Source organism: Lepidochelys kempii, chromosome 18, assembly GCF_965140265.1.
Source record: "Lepidochelys kempii isolate rLepKem1 chromosome 18, rLepKem1.hap2, whole genome shotgun sequence".
Classification (NCBI taxonomy): Eukaryota; Metazoa; Chordata; order Testudines; family Cheloniidae; genus Lepidochelys; species Lepidochelys kempii.
The window spans coordinates 21,175,502-21,198,084 of record NC_133273.1 but is presented as its reverse complement, the minus strand read 5'-3'; the positions used below and the strand labels follow the sequence as shown (position 1 = coordinate 21,198,084).

General features: G+C 47.6%; 1 protein-coding gene across 11 annotated transcripts in view; it reads left to right on the top strand.

The window, feature by feature from the left end:
* MEGF6 (multiple EGF like domains 6) overlaps positions 1–22,583 on the top strand; it is a 255,960-nt gene that overhangs the window by 220,488 nt on the left and 12,889 nt on the right. For all 11 annotated transcript variants that reach the window (XM_073316362.1, XM_073316365.1, XM_073316363.1 and 8 more), the window contains 11 exons: positions 406–540; positions 930–1,064; positions 6,514–6,639; positions 9,186–9,317; positions 10,370–10,498; positions 10,942–11,073; positions 11,985–12,113; positions 14,524–14,652; positions 16,481–16,609; positions 18,991–19,119; positions 19,998–20,126. In XM_073316362.1, coding sequence (XP_073172463.1) covers positions 406–540; positions 930–1,064; positions 6,514–6,639; positions 9,186–9,317; positions 10,370–10,498; positions 10,942–11,073; positions 11,985–12,113; positions 14,524–14,652; positions 16,481–16,609; positions 18,991–19,119; positions 19,998–20,126 — 1,434 coding nt within the window. The remainder of the gene's footprint in view (positions 1–405; positions 541–929; positions 1,065–6,513; positions 6,640–9,185; positions 9,318–10,369; positions 10,499–10,941; positions 11,074–11,984; positions 12,114–14,523; positions 14,653–16,480; positions 16,610–18,990; positions 19,120–19,997; positions 20,127–22,583) is intronic.

Below are 22,583 nucleotides of genomic sequence, written 5' to 3'. Positions count from 1 at the left end.
AGAATCCCCCAGGCCAGCTATCTCCCTGGGCCTCCTCCTTGACCCTGCCAGTCTCTCCACTCTCTACAGCCAACGACAGACTGAAACATTCTCTTCCTGCAGCCCCCTTCTAATCTGGTCTTCCTTCCTTTATAGTCATCACCTAGCTTGGCTTCATCTGTAGTTAGGCCTGGTTCCCACCCTCTAGGTGCAGCCAGGTGAGTTAGTTAGCCTCTCAGGCCCACATTAACTTTTTCAAAACCAGGATGAACCCTTTCTAACACCGTTACCTTCTAACACTGTCAGACAGATCTTTCTAAGAGTTCCCTTTGGGCAGGGTCTTTGGAGGGTGATAATGATGCTATTGGTTGTTCTCTGCTGTTTGGTTTCCCAAAGCACTTAATGATGCTTTCCCAACACATCTAGCCTGCCCGAAGTGGGCCTATGGGCCTGGGTGCTCTGAAGAATGCCTGTGTGTGCAGCAGAATACCCAGGAGTGTGACAAGAAGGATGGCTCCTGCAGATGCAAACCTGGTTATCATGGCAAAAGGTGTCAGACAAGTGAGTGGTCAGGTGACATGGGCTGTTTAGGGGAGTATTTCCCTGGGCTTTCCTTTTTTTCCCCCGCTCATTAATTTTACTGGGAAAACAAAGAACCACTAAGATCCTCCCCAAGGACATCCTGTGAATTAGAACAGGAGCAAGCCCAATTTTCAGCCTTGGTCAGCTAACTTAGGGTGTCTAGTTCCACACACATTGGATGCCGGTGGAAACTCCCTGAACTTGTGTCCACAGTCCAGCTAGGTGTGATATATTAGATCAGTGAGGGGTCTGTTAGCGTTCCGCTGCAGGTACCTCAAATCCCTGATACTCAGTTTGGGCAGCGTGTTCTTCCCAGGTCTGTCTGCTAATGCCGAATGCTTTTTCTTTTCAATGTCTGTCATTAACAGAGTGTGACTCTGGCTATTATGGTGGTGGCTGCAAGAACAAATGTAGTTGCCCCTTGGGAGTTTCCTGTGACCATGTGAGCGGAGAGTGTCAGAAAGAGTGTCCCGAGGGTTACCATGGGGAGAACTGCGACCAAGGTAAAAACCGCATGTGGAACTGGGTTGCGGAAGGACAAGTGTTGCACCAGCACAGATTGTGCATGTATCATATTCTACTTTTCAGAAGCTCAGTGAGCTTCGCTGGCAGCTACCTCTGAATGCCGCTGTTCAGCTTGTTATAGTGTATCAAAACCACAGGGGGTTAGGGAGGAGATTTCCCAGGTACTGCAGTAACCAACATGCTCTAAAAACGGAGAGAGAGAATAACTCGGCAGGTGGAGTCCAGATACTTTATGCTTTGCAAGGCTGATTCCTCTCGCTATAGCATGACTACAGTGCTTGGGGTCAATATATGTTCCTCTCTATTCTACTGTTCTAAAGGTTACTTGCCTCAAAGGTTACAAAGGCGTTAATGACACACGTAACAATTTTTAAGCACGCTGTAGATACGGGGTAGATTTTTCGCAAGTGCCTACGTGACTTGGAAACCTAAGTCTCATTGGAAGTACAATATAACTGGCTTCCAAATCAGTGCCAAACTATTTAGAACACCAGTTTTTAATACATCGATATATTTACAGAGGCATTTACAGCACTTTACATTGAGGGTGGCATATTTCATTGTAAAATGCTTATTAGACAAATAAAGGACACAGACTCTGTACAAGGGTTGGTGTGAATGGTTTATTTCTAGGCAGGCAGTTCTTTGAAAGGAAGCATTATTAAAGCCGTTCCTGTGTGGCTTCTGGTCTAAATTCTCAAAAGCCACTACTGGTGTCTTTGGGTACTTCCAGTTTTGGATCCCCAGTGTGGGACACTGTAAAGGGACCTGATTTGGCTTCTTTCAGATATTTCAAGTTGGGCATCCACAATCGCAAGTCCCTTTGAAAATGTTGCCTCTATATGTCTGTTCAGTGACTGGGCGCTGTAACGTGGCTAGAGTTTGTCTGTTAGTTCTCCAAGGATGAGCCCTGATTTATTGCCTCTCAAGTTCACTGAAGGGCTTGTGAATTTCAGAAATGAATTGGGACAAAATTCTTCTATGTCCCAACTTCCAGTTCACACATTCCACCTTCTTGTGTACTTCTCCTTGTTAGGCCAAACATCTTTCCAGGGTGCCTGCAGTGTCCTGTGCCAGCTGCTGCCTGTGCAGAGTCTGAACATCTGTAGGGGTCAATTTAAGCTTCCTCTCCCTATAGGAGTGAAGCCAGAAGAAATAAGCTGAAATTGAAATGGCTTTAGATGATAAAAGAACACCCAGGGGCTGTATCAAAGCATTGCAGTTTTTTAAAGTGTGGAGGGAAACATTTTTTAATAATGATTCTTAATCAGAGCAGGAGGAAAAAGCAACACTTTATCCTGCCATTTGGGTGCCTCGGCTTTTGTAGATGAAGATGATATTTAGCAGCATTTTCTTCTTCTTCCTTTGACATCTGTTCTTTTTCAGGCATTCCATCCCTGGCAGAATGGAGTCAGAGTCTCCTTTCTGCGTTTTATTCCATATTAAAGCTTTTTTTGATCTGAAAGAGGAGAAGAAAATCTTATATTTCAGTGGTCTTAAAATTTAACCTGGTGCCCCCATATGATCCTTTTCTCAATGTCCTGCCAGGCAGCCTGGCAACTGGAATACATGACTGAACCTCCCGGCTAACTGCGGTGCAGTGCTCAGACTGTACGAGCTCCCTGGCTTTGTTAGTTCATGGCAGAGGTGCATGTTAGATTTTCTTGCAGTGAATTCTCGTAGATTAATGTAAAAAGACAGTAGAAGAACTGTTGCTGTGAGGTGTAAGGGGATGATTAACCAGGAAACATGACTGCAACAGAACTTGGAAAATTGGACTTTGGTCCAGCCTCCAGTTTGGCCCACGGATCAAAAAGCATCATCCCCTTTTGTGTAGCTGTTTTGTTCTTGGCGCATTTAATTATTGTTATTACGTGTTTCTGACATTGCTGCTTATGGGCCAGCCAAGGAAGGGGCCCCATTGTACTAGGCGCTGTTCAAACCCAGAGTGGCAGACAGACCCTGCCCTGAAGAGCTTTGGTCAGAGTAGACAAGACAGACACAGGTGGGGGAAGGGCTATAACACACCAACAGAGTGACCTGTGTGATTGCAGCATGTCACGTGTTCATTCATCAGTTCTTGGTCCATGGGGATGCCGGGGGGAGGAGTGGCCCCCTCTGGGCCCCATTTTTGTCTCCTCTAACCTTAGTGCCAACTTCTTGGATCTGATAGGAAATATCCAAGTGCTGTCGTCTTCAGACATAGAAAGGAAAAAACCCACAGCATAAAAACACTCGCTGCTGCTCATTGTCCAAATTCTGACTGTGACTACCAAATGTTAGTGTAATTTAGTAGCATGTGCTTATGCTGAATAACAGCACAGAAAATTTAGCCCATTCATTTTATCAGTGAAGGTGAAAGCCGTAGATTTTCACCAAAATATTCCAGTAGAGCAAGTCAAAGGGATTGCTTTTATATCTATTCTACATTCCTGTGAAAAGCCAATGACAGCAAATAATCTATCTCGATCAGCTTGGGCTCTGTGCCTGCAACCCACGCTCTCTGCTGACATGACTACCCTCTTAGCAACAAGCTCTGTGGCTTAATTTTGTGTTTGAATAATAGTGCTGCAAAAAGCGACGGGGGGAAATAAGAGAGACCCCAGAGGCCCCCACCACCACTCTTTTGCCTGTCACTTCAACCAACTCAAACGGATTCTTTTTTCTTTGAGGTTCGTGAAAGTGCTTCTCCTTTTTTCCCTCCAAAAATGTTTTAATTGTCATATGCTTCCTGGTACTATCCAGGTGTATAAGTGGCTCTGCCAAAATACAGCAAGAAAAGTTGTCTGTGTAAGGTTAATTTAGCTCTGACTGTAGGCAGGAGGTGCTCAAAATCTTGTCAGCCCATTCTTGTCAGTTTTCTAGACCAGAAACTTGGGATAAACCCTGTAGCTGAGCACACCTCAAAACTTTGGGATGGTCGCATCCAAACTTTGTAGCTGGCACCCTTTTGTGGTAAAAGTCTGATCTTTGGGTTGCACATCTGTGCTGGACTGCTGAGCCCTGTGAGGATTGTCCAACACTGTCTCAAAGTTAGATTCATGCTTGTGTCTCCCATCATGGCCAATGTTATGCCCATGGGACTGACCAAATGCTAATGCCACTGATTTTTCTTAGTGATTCTTCCATGCCAATCAGGCATTATTCTCCTGCAGTTCTTGCCCTCTTTCTCTGATATTCTGCCCTCCTTGCCAAATCTACGAGAGTTTCAGGAATCTACCAGAGGAGATGCAGAAAACCTTTGCAAAGTTTGTGCTTCACTACAGGGTTCCTAGCTTCCAATCACCTGGGAAGCAGGGGTCCTTCCTAAGGTCACTGGTGGTCTCAGATCTTCCATATGGCAGAGAACTGTGCTGCCTCTGGAGCCACTGAGCTAGTCCAGAGGTTGGAAATGTCAATCAGGAGATGCTTTTTGAAAGAATAAAGAATGGAGCTAAAGTCCTCAGGGAAGAGTCCTAGGAAATAACACAAATATTTTCATAGAAATAATAGGCTCTTGACTCTTGTTTGGATCTGGAAACTATTAAAGAGCGAAGACAAGCATCTGCCACCCATTAGCAAAGAAGAGAAACATTAGAAAACTCTGCAGTGTTGCTTTAAATCTCTGAACATGTGCGGGGGTTTTTCCCCCTCCATCTTTTGTGAGTGTCAGTGTGTTACAATGCTTAGTCTTATGAAAGGCTGGGGCACGTGTACAAACACATTCCAAGCCTGGAGCTCTCCTCAGAGATTCAAATAGGATTTAAGGATCTTTAACTTTGAGGCACTCGGTCTATGTGGGACTTAATTACTAAAGCAGATCATTCTGCAAAAAACCAAAATCTGGCTTTCCCAAACAAGCCTCGCACAGTGAGCAAAGGAAATGAAAATGTGCGTTCCTCTTGTGCATGATAATTCTCTTGCTCGCTTTGCATTACATTATCCATTGTCGACAGTGCTGACTCATAAAAATTGGACTCTGTAATGTCTGAGAACTTCGGTCTTCGACTTAGAGGTGTGGTTTTGTTTTTTTTTTTGGACTTCGGGTTAGGCAATGATTTGGGAGAGTCGAGGTTTGACTCATTTGAAAATAGTGTTCTGGCGTGCAAGTGTGTGCACATCTGCCCTCTAGTGGACGGGAGGTCAGATGTGCTGAGGTGTTGAAAGCCACTTCTGTAGCTCAAGGGGTGAGGCATGCAGTTATGGAGGGTCTTAGGGCTATTCCTCTTGGCACTTGCATGGGGTTAACTGACGTCAGTGGTGTCTGTTTGTGTGCCAGTGTGCGTCCATTTTACGTGTGACTCAGTATAAGCCTGGGGGCTTCTTGCACGGCATTCGCCTTCCTATCGTATCCTGCAGCGATATCATAATGTTGAATTGAGGCCGTCGCAATCATTTTGATGGCAAGAGACTGATTTGACAAATGAATGGTTGCGACTTCTCCACATATTGTACAGTTGAGGCAGGAAATCCCTGACCCAAACAGAAATATCCTCCTTAATTGCTAAGGGAACACAGGAAAAACTAGCCATGTGAACATCCTTCCCGTCCTCCCTTAGTTTACTGTGTTTTTGGTTTTGGGGGGGAATTCTCCTTTAGCTTCCCTGAGCATTAAGATTTAGCCATAGGTAAATTTGACAGACATTTCATTGGTCGGATTACAGAAACAAGATGCCAGAAAATGGGTCAGTTGTGTTTCAGTACAAGGGAACCACTGACATGAGGTCCTCCGTGGTTCCAGGCCAGGAAGGAATGTGGGCTGGTTTACAGACAATGCCCAGTCTTGGTGGAAATACACTAAAGGTGCTAAAATCTGGCAGCTCCTGCCTGTGGATGAATGTTTGTGCTCTGGGTGTACCTCTAATAAGGACACTTTGCAGGCAGCAAACCATAGGCAGCAGGGGAGGGCGGTTTGGCCTCAAATGGTAGTTACTGAACACATGAGCTTTCCTGTGAAAGGGCAGGTAGCAATAGAGGAGCTCATTTCAAATAGAAAAACTGTGTGGTGCTGTGAAATTTCTGTGCTGCCTCCTTGTCAGGGACCTCTCACTGTGGGCCTGGTGGGTAGGGTGAGGTCTGGAGGGGGGAGGAGGGCATGATGGCTAGGGTGAATGACAGCGTGGCCACACACACACCCCACTAAGACATATTCCCTCTGCAGCATGGAGCGCATCAGCGGCTGTGTCTGGTCCTGTGTTCACGCCACCCTCCCCAGCTCCTCAGCAATATGCAGTGTGGTTATGCTCCTTTCCAGTGGAGGGAGCCATTTCCCCTCTCCACTTCTGACACATGCACCGGGAAACAGCCATAATGTGACCCCACAGAGTCAGGGAAGAGGTATCTCTTTTGTGATGACGTGAGGGATCTGAGCTGTGATTGGCTGAAAGTCTTCTCTTGGAAAATGTGTCATAGTGAAGTGTGATTTCTCCTCCATTATTTTAACTGTAGAGTGCCCAGAAGGGAAGTTTGGGGTTAACTGTTTACAATCCTGTTCCTGTGGCAGCTCCCCCTGCGACCGGCTCACTGGGAAGTGCATCTGTTTGCCGGGTAGAACAGGACTTGACTGTGGCCGAGGTGAGAAGGCAAGAGGTGTGGCTGCGGGTGGTGGGGGGAGAGTTAAACTGTCCATTTGGGGGGTTCTTTTTCTTTTGTTAAAGAGGTTTTACAAACCTCCTGCAAATAGATTGTGAGAAAGTGTAAAAAAAAAAAAAAAAAAAAGCAGCATTATTCTTGTGTCCAAGACACTGACAATAAAACAAGCTAGTCGAGGTTCATTGTCCAAGCTGAATGACGTGTAAGCAAGTGAGGAATGAAAAGTGAATTGGAGTTTCCAAGTGTTGAAGTCTAAGGAATTTTTCTTTACAGATGGATATTTTCTTTTTTTTATCATCCTCACCATGTCCCTTTAATGTCTGGAAGACCAGAGATCCCTAAATAAAAAAGTTAGCTACAACAGCTGGAAGATATTAGTCATATTGAAATGTCTTAGTTCTAATAGCTTGACTGAGCAATATAAGACACACATGTACGGCACTTAATAGTTCCCCCCAGCCATTGGAGGGTCTTGCTATCACTTTAAGAAGGATGCTTGACTCAGCTTTAGCACTTCTCAGCTTCTTGGCTCCTTTTTGGAACTAAATGCAAATCTTAGGAATGCTGAGCAAGATCTCTGTCTAGCAACCTGAAGAAACCATCTTGCCTGAATGCTGACCACCTGCTTAAAACATTTTCTTACTGAGGAGCAGGTCAGAACTCACTAATTGTAAGATCAAGCAGCAAGAAACACATTGGAAAGTGCTTGGGCTAGCCTAGGTTGCAGAATTATGTGCTTGCATAAAGCAGGCAAGAAAGCAAACCTATCTCAATGCACAGCAAAAGCAAGTGGTTAGCTCTTACAATTTTAGGATGCCATTGTGGGGAGTGCTGAGCACCATCAGTTCCCATTGAACCCAGTGGGAATGGATGGAAAGCAGCATCATGCAGAAGGCATGCAGGATCAGGCCCTTTTTTAGTGCCCGTAAGCGGCTGGCCTGCTTTACCGTGTGTCCCTCACATAGTTGATGCTGGGCTTCAGGTGCACCAGCTGCCTGCACGCAGTCAGTGCGTTGTGAATGTTCAGTTCCTTACTCAGCAGCTGCTTTGGGATGCCTAGAGACTCCAAGTGCTAGGGAAAACTTGGTTCAGCCTATTCGACCTCAGTAACTCTGGCTGGAATTCTGTGTCACTGTAAATCCCCTGGCACTGGATGAATTGTTCTTTCTGAAGCAGTGGCATTTGAGATTCCCAGCAATGTGGCTTTGATGAAGAACTGGTGGGTTAGGGCTTGTGCACACAAACTGTCATTTTTCATCTAGAATATCAGAAGAAAAACAAGCAAAACAGGTGAAGAAAACAAACAGAGCCTGCTAATGCATGGAACAAGCAAAGTGGATTCAGAAAACCAGCTCAGGAATTAATAGCATTTGCTGTGGGGGAGGCAGCATTGCTGAGTTTGTAGAGACAATGTACCTGATTCCACTCCCGGTATGGAACGGTGCAGCAGAGAGAACGTTTTGGCTGGTAAGGGAAGAAGATTCCAGACAGACAGGAGTAGTGCAGGATGATGGCATTCGTAGAGACTCCGTTGTCATAAAGATAACTGGCCCCAAGAGCTGGGATGCGTGTAGTCTGTCCCCCAGCTCCACACTGAAAGAAAGGAAATTCAGATCACGAGAGCACAAGCCTCACTTAAGTCATAAAGAAACAATAAAATAAACCTGTCTCTTTAGTTCTTTTTAAATAGCTTTGTGGCATGGTTCCCAGGGCTTGCAGGCACCCCAGGGCTGTAATATTTGAAAGAATGCTCTGGAATCAAAGAAACAGATTTCCCAGCTCGTTCCCATTTACATTGACGTTGTTCAAACTCCTGGAAAGATTGCCTGGTGGGCGAAGAAAAGGCTTGTTAAGTCTAACTGTGTGACTTCAGTGCTGCCTTTCTAATGTCATTAACTTCCCTCCCTTTTCTGGAGTAGGACCCAGGGATCCAGGTAGTAAGGAAAAAAGCTTAATTTAAAGTAAATAACAATAAAACTCCCTGGAGAATGTAAACCGGGTGAATACTCTCTCTGAAAGCATTTGAATGAGGGTGGGGTTCTGTCCAGGAATGTGGGCTGGTGGATGAGAGATGGGGGTCGGGGGGTGGGGGGGAAACAGATTTGAAAACTCGTTAGTGGTTTTTGGGGCATCTTTTGTTCGTGGCATTTGCTTTTCCTGTCCCCAGGCCCTGATGTGAGGAGCAGCAGTAACAGCAAGGGTGAGAAAGGTGTAGAGTGGGCAGCATGGTGGTCTTCAGCCATTTCCTAGTGGACGGGTGTCCGCATTGCGGTTGGTACTAATTGCCACCGTATTAGTATTCTCAGCAGAATGGGTTCCATCCCCAGGGGTGGCCTCTCCAAGGCGGGATTGCATGCACTGGCTGCACAGAAGCTTGCCCTCTCCCTGCCCTTACTACACCAGCTCTGTGGAGAAAGGGAGCGTGTTATCCTCCAGGGCTCTGGAGCTGGCGTCTTTCCCCAGCACTAGCTGCCTTTTGGAATAATGAGTGGAGATTCCTCTGGCATCCATCTCTGTCTGTGCTTCAGCTTGCCCCGATGGCCGCTGGGGAGTGGGCTGCCAGGAGATCTGCCTGGAGTGTGAGAACGACGCCAGCTGTGACCCGGCCACGGGTGCCTGCCTGTGTCCACCTGGGTACATTGGCAGTCGCTGCCAGGAGGGTAAGTGGGGACATTTAAGGCTGGATTTGTTCCATCTCAGTGAATGCGCGTGGGTGGTGATCACTAGGATTCCTACAGGTGTGGCCTGGACTATCCTACTTATTGATCTGAGCCTGTGGTTATCTGTCACCACTGAGCTAAAGAAGAAACAGCGCTTAGCATTTTACATCCTGGAGTGCCGGGCGTTAGCTGGTGTCCTTGCAGCTCCTACGAGCTACCACGGGTCCCTTTTGTAGGGACTATGTCTACGCTAGGAGGACTATACCAGCGTCGCTGCAGTGCCGTAACCCCATAGTGGAGGTGCAGCCTACAGCAACAGAAGGGATTTTTCTGTTGGTGTAGGAACACCGCCTCCCCAAGTGATGGTAGCTTCTGTCGACAGAGTTGGGGGTGAGGTTGGCATAGCTACGTCAGCCAGGGCTGTGCATTTCTCACACCCCTAACTGTAGGGGTGCTGGAACCATTTTTACAGTGGGGGAGCGGAGAGCCATTGACCCAAAGTGCAAACCCCGTATACGATGGAAACCATTTCAAGCTGGGGGTGCAGCAGCACCCTCCCCCACCGCACCCTTAGTTCCAACACCTGTGCCTGACTGATGTCACTATGTTGACCTAAATTTTAAACGTAGCCTATGCCTGGGAAACCAAGGTACCAAGAAGTTGTGCAGCTGGCCCAGAGTCACACAGTGAGTCAGTTCCTGGGGCCCGGTGCTCTGCTCAGACAATCCCTCTGTGGTCTGGCAGTGGTATGGAGCTAAAGTCTAGCTGCTTGCAGATAAGTGGCTTAATCCTCCTCCTTGTCTGATGTATGGAAGGAAGCAGTAATGCCAGAAGGAATGCAGCTCCTCAGGGCAGGTTCCTGGACCTGGTCAGCCCAGGCGGGAGCATCAGGCAAGCAGGGTTTTTAAAGCATGTGGCTGGGCCAATCTTGATGGCCCTGCACTAGAGCCATGCTGGAAATCAGGGTGTGTAACACCACACGCTGCCTGTCAAAAATGTAACTACTGCACCGTTTGCAGCAGTTTGCTCTTAATATCTCTCTTCCCTTGCAGTGTGTCCAGCTGGCTGGTTTGGGCCAGGCTGCCAGATGAGATGTAGCTGTGGGAATGATGGATATTGTCACCCGGTGACAGGGAAATGTAGCTGTGCCCCTGGCTGGACTGGGGATAACTGCAGGAGAGGTACAGCACTCTTCGTGTGCCATGGACACTGTGTGGAGGGCACCTCTCAGTGTATGTTCGCTTTCATGTGTCTCTGTTCTGTCTGTGCAACTGTCTGTCACAGCCCCTCTGCCTACCTGCCCTCCCTCTCTCCTTCCGTGTCCTTTGTGGGGATTCAAGCTGCACAAAGGACCCTGTACAAAATGCAGTGGTACCCTGTGTTACCTTATCCCCTAGTATCAGAGGGATAACCTTGTTCGTCTGTATCCACAAAAACAACGAGGAGTTGCATCTGAAGAAGTGGGGGTTTTTTACCCACGAAAGCTTAGGCCCAAATAAGCCGTGCCCATTGATGGAAGCCACATGCATCCAGAGGAGAGAAGAAAAGCCCCTTCTCCCCCATGTCCTTGCCCAGCTGAGCAAAGGGCACTGCCATTCACGGCGTGGTCTCTCCTCTGTTTCAGCCTGTGACGCTGGCCACTGGGGCCCAGATTGTGCTAACACTTGCAACTGCAGCAACAGTGACGGAAGTTGCAATATGAGGACAGGACAGTGCGTTTGTGAAGCCGGCTCTACGGGACTCCGTTGTGATCAGAGTGAGTGTTGTCGGCAGGCTGGTCTAGCCCTTGGGTTCCAGGCTGGAGCGCTCAGCCAAGCTGAACTCTATTAGCTTTTATGGTAGGAAAAGATGCTAGCCTGGCAGCCCTGCTGAGTGAAGCCCTCTGCTTATCCACAACGGTTAAAGCACAGGTAGAAGCAGGGCCAGCTTCCCCCATGATGGCACATCTGTTGGGGTGGGGCTCGTTCTTTTCCCAGGCCTGGTCTCTTTGCTGATGCGGTAGAACACGAGAGTTACGAACTGACCGGTTAACCACTCCCCTCATTTGGAACCAGAAGTATGCGATCAGGCAGCAGCCGAGACCAAAAGAAAAAAGCAAATACTGTACAGTGCTCTGTTAAATGTAAACGGCTACAAAAAAACGGGGGGAGAAAGTTTAAAAAAAAAAGATTTGACAAGGTGTCACGGAGTCACCGGCTGATGCTCTGGAGCTACTCCATACGAAGCCAGTCAGGACTCTAAGGTACGAAACTGATTCTGGGCTTGTTTCATTTAAATGAAGATGGTTAAAAGCAGCATTTTTCTTCTGCATAGTAAAGTTTCAGAGCTGTATTAAATCAATGTTCAATTGTGAACTTTTGAAAGAACAACCCTAACGTTTTGTTCAGAGTTATGAACAGCCTCCATTCCCGAGGCGTTCGTATGAGGTTCTACTGTATTACCAATGAGTGCCAGCTGTGATTGGTGTTTTGGTGACATGGATCTGTTCCCTAAGTCCTGGAGCAGAGACCACCAGTCCACTGCAAACAACCAGCCATCAGATAGCGCTGCTTTCATTCACTGCTGCCCTCACTCGGCAGGGTCTGAACCAGCGGCCTCATGTAGCCTCGTAAATGACCCTGATTGGAAGGACACTCTTGTCAACGTTGGTTGCCTTGTATTTGCTAGAGTGTCCTGAAGGATGGTTTGGGCTAAGCTGCCGACACCGGTGTCAGTGTCACAACGGAGCTGTCTGTGACCACGTCAGTGGGGCGTGCACTTGCAGCCCTGGCTGGAGCGGGACATTCTGTGAGCGTGGTGAGTACGCTGGTTTTGCTCCTTAAGGAGAGCTAAGGAACCTGTCATGTCTAATGAAGTCTCCATGTCACTGGGAATTGTGCAGGACCTCCTACTGGAAGTGTTGGCAAGAAGCACCCAGCAGAGCTGTGGGGACTATTGCACTGTCCCAGGCTGGTCCCAAAGTTTAATTCTGGAAATAACAGGTTCATACAAACAAGTGAATGATGGTGCATGTAAACAAGGAGCCTCCCTGTTTGCACATGCATGTGGGTATGTTCTGGCAGCATGAAGGCTATCTGATTTTTGCATGGTGCATGCATTTGAAAAGGGTAGCTCTGCACTTCCTGTTTCCCACTAAGATTGAAAGAGCCAACAAAAGTCTTCTCTCACCTTATCTCCAACCTGGTCAGATGCAAGGAACACCAATCTCACAGCAAGGTATCCCACTCCACGCGGGTTGGGTACTTTGTCAAAGGTCCCATTTTTGGGGTATTTATCCAAATCAAGCTGATGAACGTTTGGAGAGTCCCATCTTCAGCTGTAAGTGCCTTGGGGCAGGGACCATCTTTGTCATTATGTGCTTGTCCAATGAGTTCCCCATCCTTGATTAGGGTCTTTAGGCTACCTCAATACTAATAGCCCATTACTGGTCCAAAGCTTCTAATTATGGTGGCTAAACCCCACAGCCTTAACATCCATCAATGTATTTGTAAAACAATTCACTAACCAAAAGCATCTGCAGTTTTGAACAATCCTCTGAGATTTGCCAAAGATTCAGACTGACACTAACATGTTTGTCTGCTCCCAAGGGAGATCACTGAAGAAGCAGATAATCCCCACGCACCACTTTTTCTCTTAGTCACAAACCTGGGCCAGTTTTGCTTTTCCAGCATGTCCCTAGTTCCACGCCTTGCAAACAGCCACCTGCAATAAGCACAGTAACGTGGGTTTTATACAGTGAAAACCAAATAATTGAAAAACTCCCTCCCGAGTTGAGTGAGACCTTGAAGAGGCCATTTCAGTTCAGACCAGGATTTTGCTGTAGAGCTTTGAGCCCCATGGTTTTACGGTGGATACTGCAACACCCCCCCCCCCCCTTAGTGATGGCTAGAGGACAGCCCACTCACATTACGAAGGGAACACCAAGAGCTGGCAGCTGCTTTGACGACAGTTTTGTGTCGGGGGTGCGAGACGGGAAGGAGGTGAGTTTTAGTCTGCCAGCAACCACGCAGCCCTGGAAGGCAGAAGGGGAGCCCATTTCACAGCCAAAGGGAAGAGACCATTAGGCCCTGAGACGAGCGCTTGGCTATGTTCTCACTCCGATTGGAGCCCTAAATACACAAGAGAAAGGTCGAAGGGGGATTTGTAGTTTTTATGGGACAGGAAATGTATCCCACCAATGAACCATGAAGTGAGTTCTCGCTACACAGGTGGGATAAACCATAGCACTGAATATGCAGGAACAAACATTCCTCCAGTCTTCCTGCCCAGTTTGTAATATGTCAATACAAGAGTTTTACAGTATTGTTAACAGCTGCCAACCAAGGATCTCCAAACAGGTTATAAACAGGAATGAATGAAACCTCACCCCCTGCAACTTAGGGCTTGTCTACACAAACACTCTAGTTTGCAATACATGCAGTGTGAATCTGCCATACATTATTCCCATGTGGACCATGCTGACTCATACTAATAGTTCCTTCCTGTGCTTTGATCTACACCATTGCAAAGAGGGGTAGATAAAGTACACTAGGGAACTGTTCTTGCCCATCAGCAGAGTCCACACGCAGGCAAGTGCATGGTAGATTCACACCCCAGCTTGCTGTGAATTAAGTGTTTGTGTAGACAAGCCCACAGTATCGTTCTTATATCAATAGGGAAATGGAGGCACAGAGAGGATAAATGACTTCTCAAGATCTGAGGGTGAAATTCACCCATGCACAAAGAGCTAGCACAAGGTCCTTGCAACAAGACTTAAGTGGTAAATAGTCTTTGCATGGCTCACCCACAGATAGTGAGCTAGAGTGGGGAACAAAACCCAGAAATCTGGACTCCTAGTCCTCTGCTTTAACCAGTCAACACAGCTTAATTCTCAGATACTGTGTTGATTAATATAGTTATATTAATATAGAAAAATAAACTTGTTTGATAGGATAATCTGGGGCACTAACACAAGTGTCTCGAATAACCAGCCCTTGCTTTCTGTGGGACATGGCTCTCTTATGGCAGTACCCTTCAGTTCCAAGTTTGAATCGTGTCATGGTGTGAGGGTGTACATTTTTTATGAAGTTGCTACAAATCCATTTGCAAAGCACTTTATTAGCAGAATGAGCTATTGTGTAATGTCCCTCTCTCCTTGGGAGATTTCCAGCCTTCTGCACACCCCGACGATTATACAAACATTTCTGGACTTTTTCTGTTTTCCCAGCCTGTCCCGATGGATTTTATGGACTGGAGTGTCAGAAAACCTGCACATGTCTGAACGGAGCCCGCTGTGATCATGTGACAGGGCGCTGCACGTGTCCCACCGGCTGGATTGGCCTTAACTGTAACCAGAGTAGGTGCCGAGGTTATACCATTAAATCTATCCCAATAGAGGATTCCCATTTGCAGACCACTAGTGCCTTTGAAGATGAACTTGGTCAGAGACAGCTTGCAGTCAATCATACAGTATCCTTGTTTCTTTGTCCTGGCACGTGATTCAAAGAGATTGGTGTCTGCATTTCTTTTGCTGCTTATTCCCACCTCTGTTGCTTTCATGCCACAGAAAGGAGTGTGATGTCAGGGAGGGAGTAAGCAGCAGGAGTTGATGGATGCTGATTGAGGAGTTAAACCCTGGGTGGCACTCCTGTTGGATGATACTACATGAGAACAGTAGCCCTTGAAAAGGGACGTACCAGGTACATGGATCAGCTTTGAAGGTGGGTTTTGCCCTTCCATCCAGAAGAACACCAAGTAATTTACAGACGATGGGCCAGATCTCAGGTGGTGTATATCAGCATAGCTTTACTGAAGTCAGTGAACCTGCTCTGATTTGCACCAGCTGAGGATCTGGCTCTATGTATAGGAATCCCATATTCAGTTGAAACTGCTGTGGAAGCTTAGATTGGCTAAAGGTAATTACTCCACCTGGATTTTGTCCAGGATGAAATTGTCACTCTAGTGAATATTTATCAAAGCTTTTCATGAGGTGCCAGCAGCTCTTTAGGAGCTTGTGCGAGTGAAACAAACATTAGGGAGGGGGGAAAAAAGGCTTCTTTCCTGCGTGACACACACAGCTTTGCTGTTGCCTTCACATTGGTATGAAGAGTCAACGCAAGTGCTTGTGCCAAAATAATCAAAGACCCTGCTTCAGTCTTGCAGTGATGAAATCCTTCATTCTCAGAGCACTGCTGCAGTAGTAGGAAGGTGGGGTTTCAGACGTAGTTGGAAGGCCGGTCTCAGCACCAGGGTCTCCTGCGACATTGATGGTTTTCACCTTCAAGGGATGCCTGCTGTTTCCACAGATCTTTTCCACTTTTCATCTTCTCTCTCATTTCAGTTGTGCTCTTTATTGGATGCTGAGAACAGCTGTGCCAGCCAGGGAGGGTAAATTGACTCAGAAAAAATAAGCCCCCCTCTCCATGGCCCCCCCAGAGCGTAACCCTTTTCTATAACCCATGCCCATGGGAAGGTTTGGAAATGCTGAGTTAGCTTTTCTTATTTTTACATCTGCCTATTACTGCCAGATTTCAGCTAGGGCCAGATGTGGAAGTGCCAGAATGGGCAGTTCTTGTGCTGCATCTAGCCTGACTGTAATCAGGAAATCCCAAAAGTCCCAGAGAAATCCTGTTCTTCAGTCTATAAAAGTGGGCTAGAAATCTTGCAAGAAGTTCAGAGACACTTTTGACCTGGATCTGAATTGTGCAGCATTTATCTGAAACAGACTCCCAATCTCAGGGAAATTTTGGGGGCAAATTTTGTCTATTTTGCAGTTTACCTCCAAAAGTTTTGAATGGCTCAGTCTCTGTGCCCCTAACTGCAGATAGTAATGAGGTTTGGGGCATCTGTGAAAACAGCTTCCCAATGGATTACCTTCAAAATATCATGGAAAAATAACGTCCATATTTGTGAACTACAACCATATATACAATCTGACTGTTATTTTCTCATGATAGTGTAAAAAAAATTTTTTTTAAACACACACACACACACAACACACACACTTTTCATGAGCAGGCATAGCTGGCAGTTAACCTGACCTTCTTGTAACATTTTGGTTGGTGAGGTTGTGGGTTCGTCCCCTTTGTCTTCTCCCAAACAGCTGCATTTCTGAATCAGCAGTAAAAGTCTATGTAACTAATACCTGTTACTTAGTTGTTGTGCCTACTTCTGTTTCCCTGCAGCTTGTAAGGATCACTGGTATGGAGAGAATTGCAGTCAGGCATGCAGCTGCTTTAATGATGCCACCTGTGACCATGTTAGTGGACAGTGTCTCTGTGCGGCTGGATGGACAGGAGCTACCTGCCAGCAGGGTAATACAACATGTGGTCATGTCCTATTCCAGACTGTCTTCTTCCTTGTTGTGGGGAAAAAATCAGCCATTGGAAAAAAAATTCCAAGTGTCTGTGTGAGTTGTAGTTTGAATCAGCCTAGCAGCTGGCTGTGTGGAGTGCTCTGGTGGCATGGTGATGAGCCTGGAACATGGTTCAAATCATCTCCACTTGTGCTGCACATGTTAACTCTCAGTAAGGGCATTCTGGCCTTGATCCAGCAAAGCACTTAGTCCCAAATCAGTGGGACTATAGATGTGCTTACAGTTAAGCATGTGATTACGTGCTTTTTCTGGGTTCCTACAGCAGCTTAACATAATATAAGAACATAAGTACAGCCATACGGGGTCAATCCAATGGTCCATCTAGCCCAGTATCCTGTCTTCCGACAGTGGCCGGTGCCAGATGCTTCAGAGGCAAGGAACAGAACAGGGCAATTTTGAATAATCCATCCTCTGTCATCCAGTCCCAGCTTCTGGCAGCTGGAGGTTTAGCATGCAGAATCAAGCCCTAAAGGAAATTTAGATAATGCAGATATAACCAGTTTTACTTGACTACTACGGTAAACGACAGAGAAGTTGTTCTTCTGCCAAGGCAACTGCGTTCATCCTATGGTTCTTTGGTAGTGAAATTTGGTAGCATTGTCCAGATGTGGAAGAGCAGGGTGTTCTGCAAGTCAAGATTGAAGTCACTGGCTGCCAACCTGTGGCACTAAATTCATACAACTCCCTTTAAAAGTAATGCAGTGTGTTCTGGACTAAACACTCTCCAAAGGCATCTGGTGGACCATTGAGTTGCTTAAATTTCAAGTCATCAAGTTACTGATCCCACAGCCTCCTTATGCAAGGCGCAGACATCCCAAGAAACAGGAGCACGTTCCACTGGATCCTGCAGTGATGTTGGGAGGCTCTATTTGTGACACCCCAGCTTGTTTCTATGGCAGCAGCGTGTGAAGTGGCAAGCACGGGGTTATGGACCTCACTGCAGGAGCAGGAAGGAGAAGAGAAATATCTTCACTAGCAACAAAGCTTTTGCATGAAAATACAGGCCAAGCATAGTTCAGCATCAAGGCTCTTTTCTTCCAAGTTTACTGTGTTATGAAAGACACCCCCCATCCCCCATCTGGCCTTTGGAAAAGCCAAGTTTATAGCAGCCTTGTGCCAAGCTGTGTTTAGATGGTGAGCCAAAACCACCTTCCTTGTTCCTATAAACCTCCAGTCTTCCAACTCACTTGCAGTGCCACGTTTTATTGAGACCTTCTCTAGTGGGACACAGGATTCTAATACATTCCCTCAAACTCACTGTTTTGGGCTCCATGTGCCATTTCCCAGACTAGAGCTGAGGTTCCCAACACCTTTTTTTGCTGCCCCCCATAAGAGTCACATTACAGGGCCTTCCAGGGCAAAAAGTCACTCAACCAGGGGAGTGTGCAGCTCATACCTGGGTTGGCGGCAGGATTCGGTTGGCTCCATCCCTGGAGGTGTCCATGGCAGCGTGGCATGGAGTGGGCCAGTGTTCCTTGCCCTCCTGGAGCCTCTCGCTCCTGCAGGCTCTGGCGGGTTTAAAATACACGGGATTGCAGCTGGCCAGGTGTCCAGGGCAGCAGGGGAGCCCCCAGCAGTGAGAGAGGGGAGGAGAGCAGCAGGCTGCTGCTGAGGCAGGGTGGGGCGGGGCTGAGTGGTCTGGTGGCCCCACCACCTCACGCCCTCTGGCAGACCTCATGCCACCATCACCGCCCCTGCCCACAGATCCTGCCGTGTCTGTTGGTAGGTTCCCACCTGCCTGGCGAGCTTCGGAGGGGTCACTTGGTGTCATTGGAACCACTGCACTGGGACAGAGAGAGGGAGCCAGGCTTGCGTCTACATGTCTGTAGTTGGTGGGAGCTGGAGCTGATCCCTACTTCGCACACACGGAATGGGAGGAAGCCTCAGGCAGGGCTCAGGAGGTCAAGGCACCACCAAATGGCTAAAGTGGGAGCTGTGGAGAAGCTCGCAGAGGGTGGGGAAAGCGTGGGAGAGAAGAGAGAGTTTACGGTACTGAGAAGATTTTCCATGCACGTGACTCCCTCACCTCTCTGCTGTTTCTCTCCCTCCCTTTCCCCACCCCAGGCCAGTCCCCTGTGACCTGACACCTCTTATATGCAAGTAAAAATGCAGAACCTTCCTGTGGACCCAGCTAGGCAGCCCTCAGGCATTATTGGATTGTGTTCTTGTTACTTATTTCTAGCGGTAGCAGCTCCATTTCATTTCTGTCTACTCCTAACCCCCACTGCCTCCCACGATACGACAGGCCTGATCTCTGCATTGTAAACCTAGTGTCGAGCTGCTTTCTGACTTCGGTCTTTGTCCTGATTTTTCCCCAAGCGTGTCCATATGGTTTCTATGGCACGAACTGCCACCAGCACTGCCTCTGTCGGAACGGCGGAAGGTGTGACCCCGTCACGGGGCACTGCACATGCCTAGAAGGATGGACTGGATTGGCTTGTGAGCTGGGTAAGCAACAGGAGTGGGAGCAGCCTTGTTAACCCCGGGCTGTTGAAACCTGCAGAACGTTTGTTGCACGTTTAACCCTCTCCCAACAAGTTTTCCCTGATTTCACTTCAGTCATTTCATGCCCCAGGATGGCAAGAAAACGGTAATTTGGCCGCAGAAGGATAGCGGGGAGCATTGTTGGGGCTCAAGGAACACAGTTCGAGCCATTTTTTGTATTAAAATATAATGAAAACGGGGCTACCACATTGCCAACAAAAAGCAGCAATGCAGCTTCGGAACATTTTGAGTTTGGTTCCTAATGGTTTTGATGCCTGGCGCAGCACGTGTCCGTGCTCTCTAATCTAATCTACGCTCAGTCAAGACTGCACCCGGGGGAGGAACACCAGTGGTCAATGGAGCCATAACTCCAGTCCCCAGTCTTAGAACAATCTGGTGATAACAGCAGGGTCATTAGCGTTCTCCCTCTAGAGTATGTCTACACTGCAGCTGGGAATGTGCCTCCCAGCATGGGCAGACAGACATGCACTAGCTTTGCTTGAGATAGAGCGCTAAAAAAGAGCAGTGTGAACACTGGAGCTCCCAGGAAGGTGAGGGCTAGCTGCCCAAGCTCAGACACAGGGATTTGGGCAGGCTCGAACTCAGGCAGCTAGCCCACGTCTCCACCGGAGCGCCAATGTCCACACTGCTATTTTTAGCATGCTAGCTCGAGCAAAGCTAGCACAAGTCTGTCTACTCAGGCTGGGGGCTGCTCCCAGCTCTCGTGTAGACATATCCTTACTTTCTGTCCCCAAGGGGGAGTTGTGGGTTTGTATTTCTGGACTAAGATTCTATTGTGCTATTTCTAAAACCACTTCAGTCAACTCTCTGGCTTCCCCTAGAATGTGCGCAAGGACGGTATGGTGTGGATTGCCAGCAAGCCTGCGACTGCCACAACAGGGGGCTGTGTGACCGTCAGACAGGCCTCTGCATCTGCCGGGCTGGCTGGACTGGGCCGCAGTGCCAAAGCTGTAAGTGAAAGCCACAGGAGCCTACCAATGGTTGTAGCTTCTACTTACCTGCCAGGGCAAGGGAACAGATTTGGCTGGCCTGAGCCCTCCCTCAGATGGAACCTTTCTCAGGTTCAGGGAAGTCTAGTTACCTTGGTTTTTTTTTTAAAAGGCTGCTTTTGATACAACGAGAAAAGCACAAGTCCTCTCTGCTGGAGGTAGCTGATAGTTTGCTTGGTGCATCTGTTGTAGGTGACAGGGCCCAACATTTGGCTTGCACAGCTCAAGAGAAAACAGGCCATGGTTTTAGCTTTGCGAACTCATTCTGCCGGGCGCTGTGCTCCCCTCAAGGTCTGAACAAAAGAAACGTTGTTGGTGCCGTTTCCTACGTGTACCTAGTGCGGTACGATCACGAAAAGGCCACGTCCCTTCCCAGAGATCCCAAAGTGTCACCCTGCTCCCCGTGAAGTGAATAGCAAACCTGCAGGAGCAGACCCTGAATTAGACTGATACACAGCCTGCCCCTGATGGCAATGGAAGCAGATGGCAATGGAAGGCAAGGTGAAGCTGAAATGTCATAAGAAAACCTCCACCTGACCCAAGACTTTAATAGCTTTATGCTGCTCCAGATCACCTTCCCTCCTCCCCCTTTCCAGCTTCTGAGCTTACTCGCTACTGGAACCGCTGTGCAGACCCAGAATGCCTGGCTTCTGTCCTAAGCCCCAGCAAGCTCGTAGGTCTGCCTTCCGCAGGCCTCATATTCAGCTTATCTACAGACTTTACTAAGTACCCTGGCAATCCCTTTGCTATTAGCTAGTGTTGAAAGGGGAGCCTCAGGGACTGGATCAAGTCCCAGAAGATCAGCAAAGGGGAGCCCCTCCCCTCCCAGAAGTCCCAGCAGCCACAGCAAATGTAGCCCACTGTGAAGGGGGTTATTAGACTGAGGCTGGTAATCAGCTGAAGCCGTGGGCGTGAGTGACTTGTCTGCTGCAGTCATTCCCACCCTCAGCAGCATGGCTAGGAAAGGCCCTGACATTTACAAGGTGTTGACTGTGTCACTGTTTTGGTTCTAGGCTCTTGTAGGTAATGTGGGGGTGTGGCTGCTTTGTTCCCTGGATCATTAGCAGGAAGCAGACTGTGGCCTGTAATATGATGTTGCTGGAACATTTCTTAATGTGGGACGAAGGTCAGGCAAGTTTCAAGAGCCGTTTGAGGCTTTGCAAAGCTGAGAAATCCTAATCTTCTCCTTCCCGAGTATCCCTTTCATGAGTATCCCTTTCACTGATGCACTCTCTGGCTGAGTAATGTATGTTACATTATGTGTAGCATTGTCCCGCTCCCTGTCAGCCTCTCTTCACACAGCAGGTCATTCCAGGGCTCTAGTAGCTTTTGTCATCTGTCTCTGAACCCCTTCTATATCTGCTTGATTTTTCACCTCCCATTGTGGGCATTCCATTGATCTGAATAAGGCAGCTCTGGGGGATTTCAGACTCCGATGAAAGCAAGATGTGCTCTTGTGAGGTATCCAACCTCATGGTTAGAAGAAAAGTATCTGAATTTTTGGATTCTGCTCTGAACGGAACCTTCAGAAGCTTCTGAGCCTTCTCCAAGCAGAATATCGAGTGTTCTGCTATGTGGCATTGAGCTCCTCTTGGGCCAGTGTGCGTGAGGGGCCAGGGCAGAATTCTGATGGTGCCAGTGAAATTTATTTTAGTGTTTTCCAGACCTGGATATGGTGTCATGATGCAAATTGCAACCAGCAACACTGGTATATGATTCTGCTTCGCCTTCCAATTAGAAAGTGCAGGGGAGAATTACCCACAAAAGCAAATGCTCAGTGGAAGATTCCAAATGTCTGCTCAGTTCCATAGCCTCCCTGCTTGTTACCCTCACTTATTTGCACTGGACCTTAGCCATCTGGTTCTTGTGTCTGAGGAGAAAAGCAGAGAATGAGATCCGTGCCATGAAGAGGTTTGACTGGACTTGGCGCACCCTCAGTACAGCCTTGAGTACTGTAACGTGAAACACACATCTCACTTAACCGTCCACCATCTTTGGGGACTGGCAGGCACCATCCTTTTGGCTGGGTATTCAAGTCAGCCTCAAGGCACTTTACCAGATCACAGGTCCATGTCACTGTGTTATATAGAACTCTTTGCGCATGACCCTCCTCTAGTCAAGTTGTTGCTTTTCACAGGGCAGCTTGAAGCAAATGGTCATCATAACCAGAATGATGATTTGCAGTGAAACTATTCAGGACTTTTTCTGTCTCACTGTAGGCAGAATTTCACTACATTGAGACCATTGTCTATATTGACATTAAGATTTAAAAAGCCCAGCAATGCCTATCTAACTTGCTAACTTGCCTTGCTAACTTACCCCATCGCCACCAAAAGTCAGAATCCTTTATTTGACTTCTTTTTAGGGGTTGTTTTTTAGAAAAGTTAGGTTTCAGAGTAACAGCCGTGTTAGTCTGTT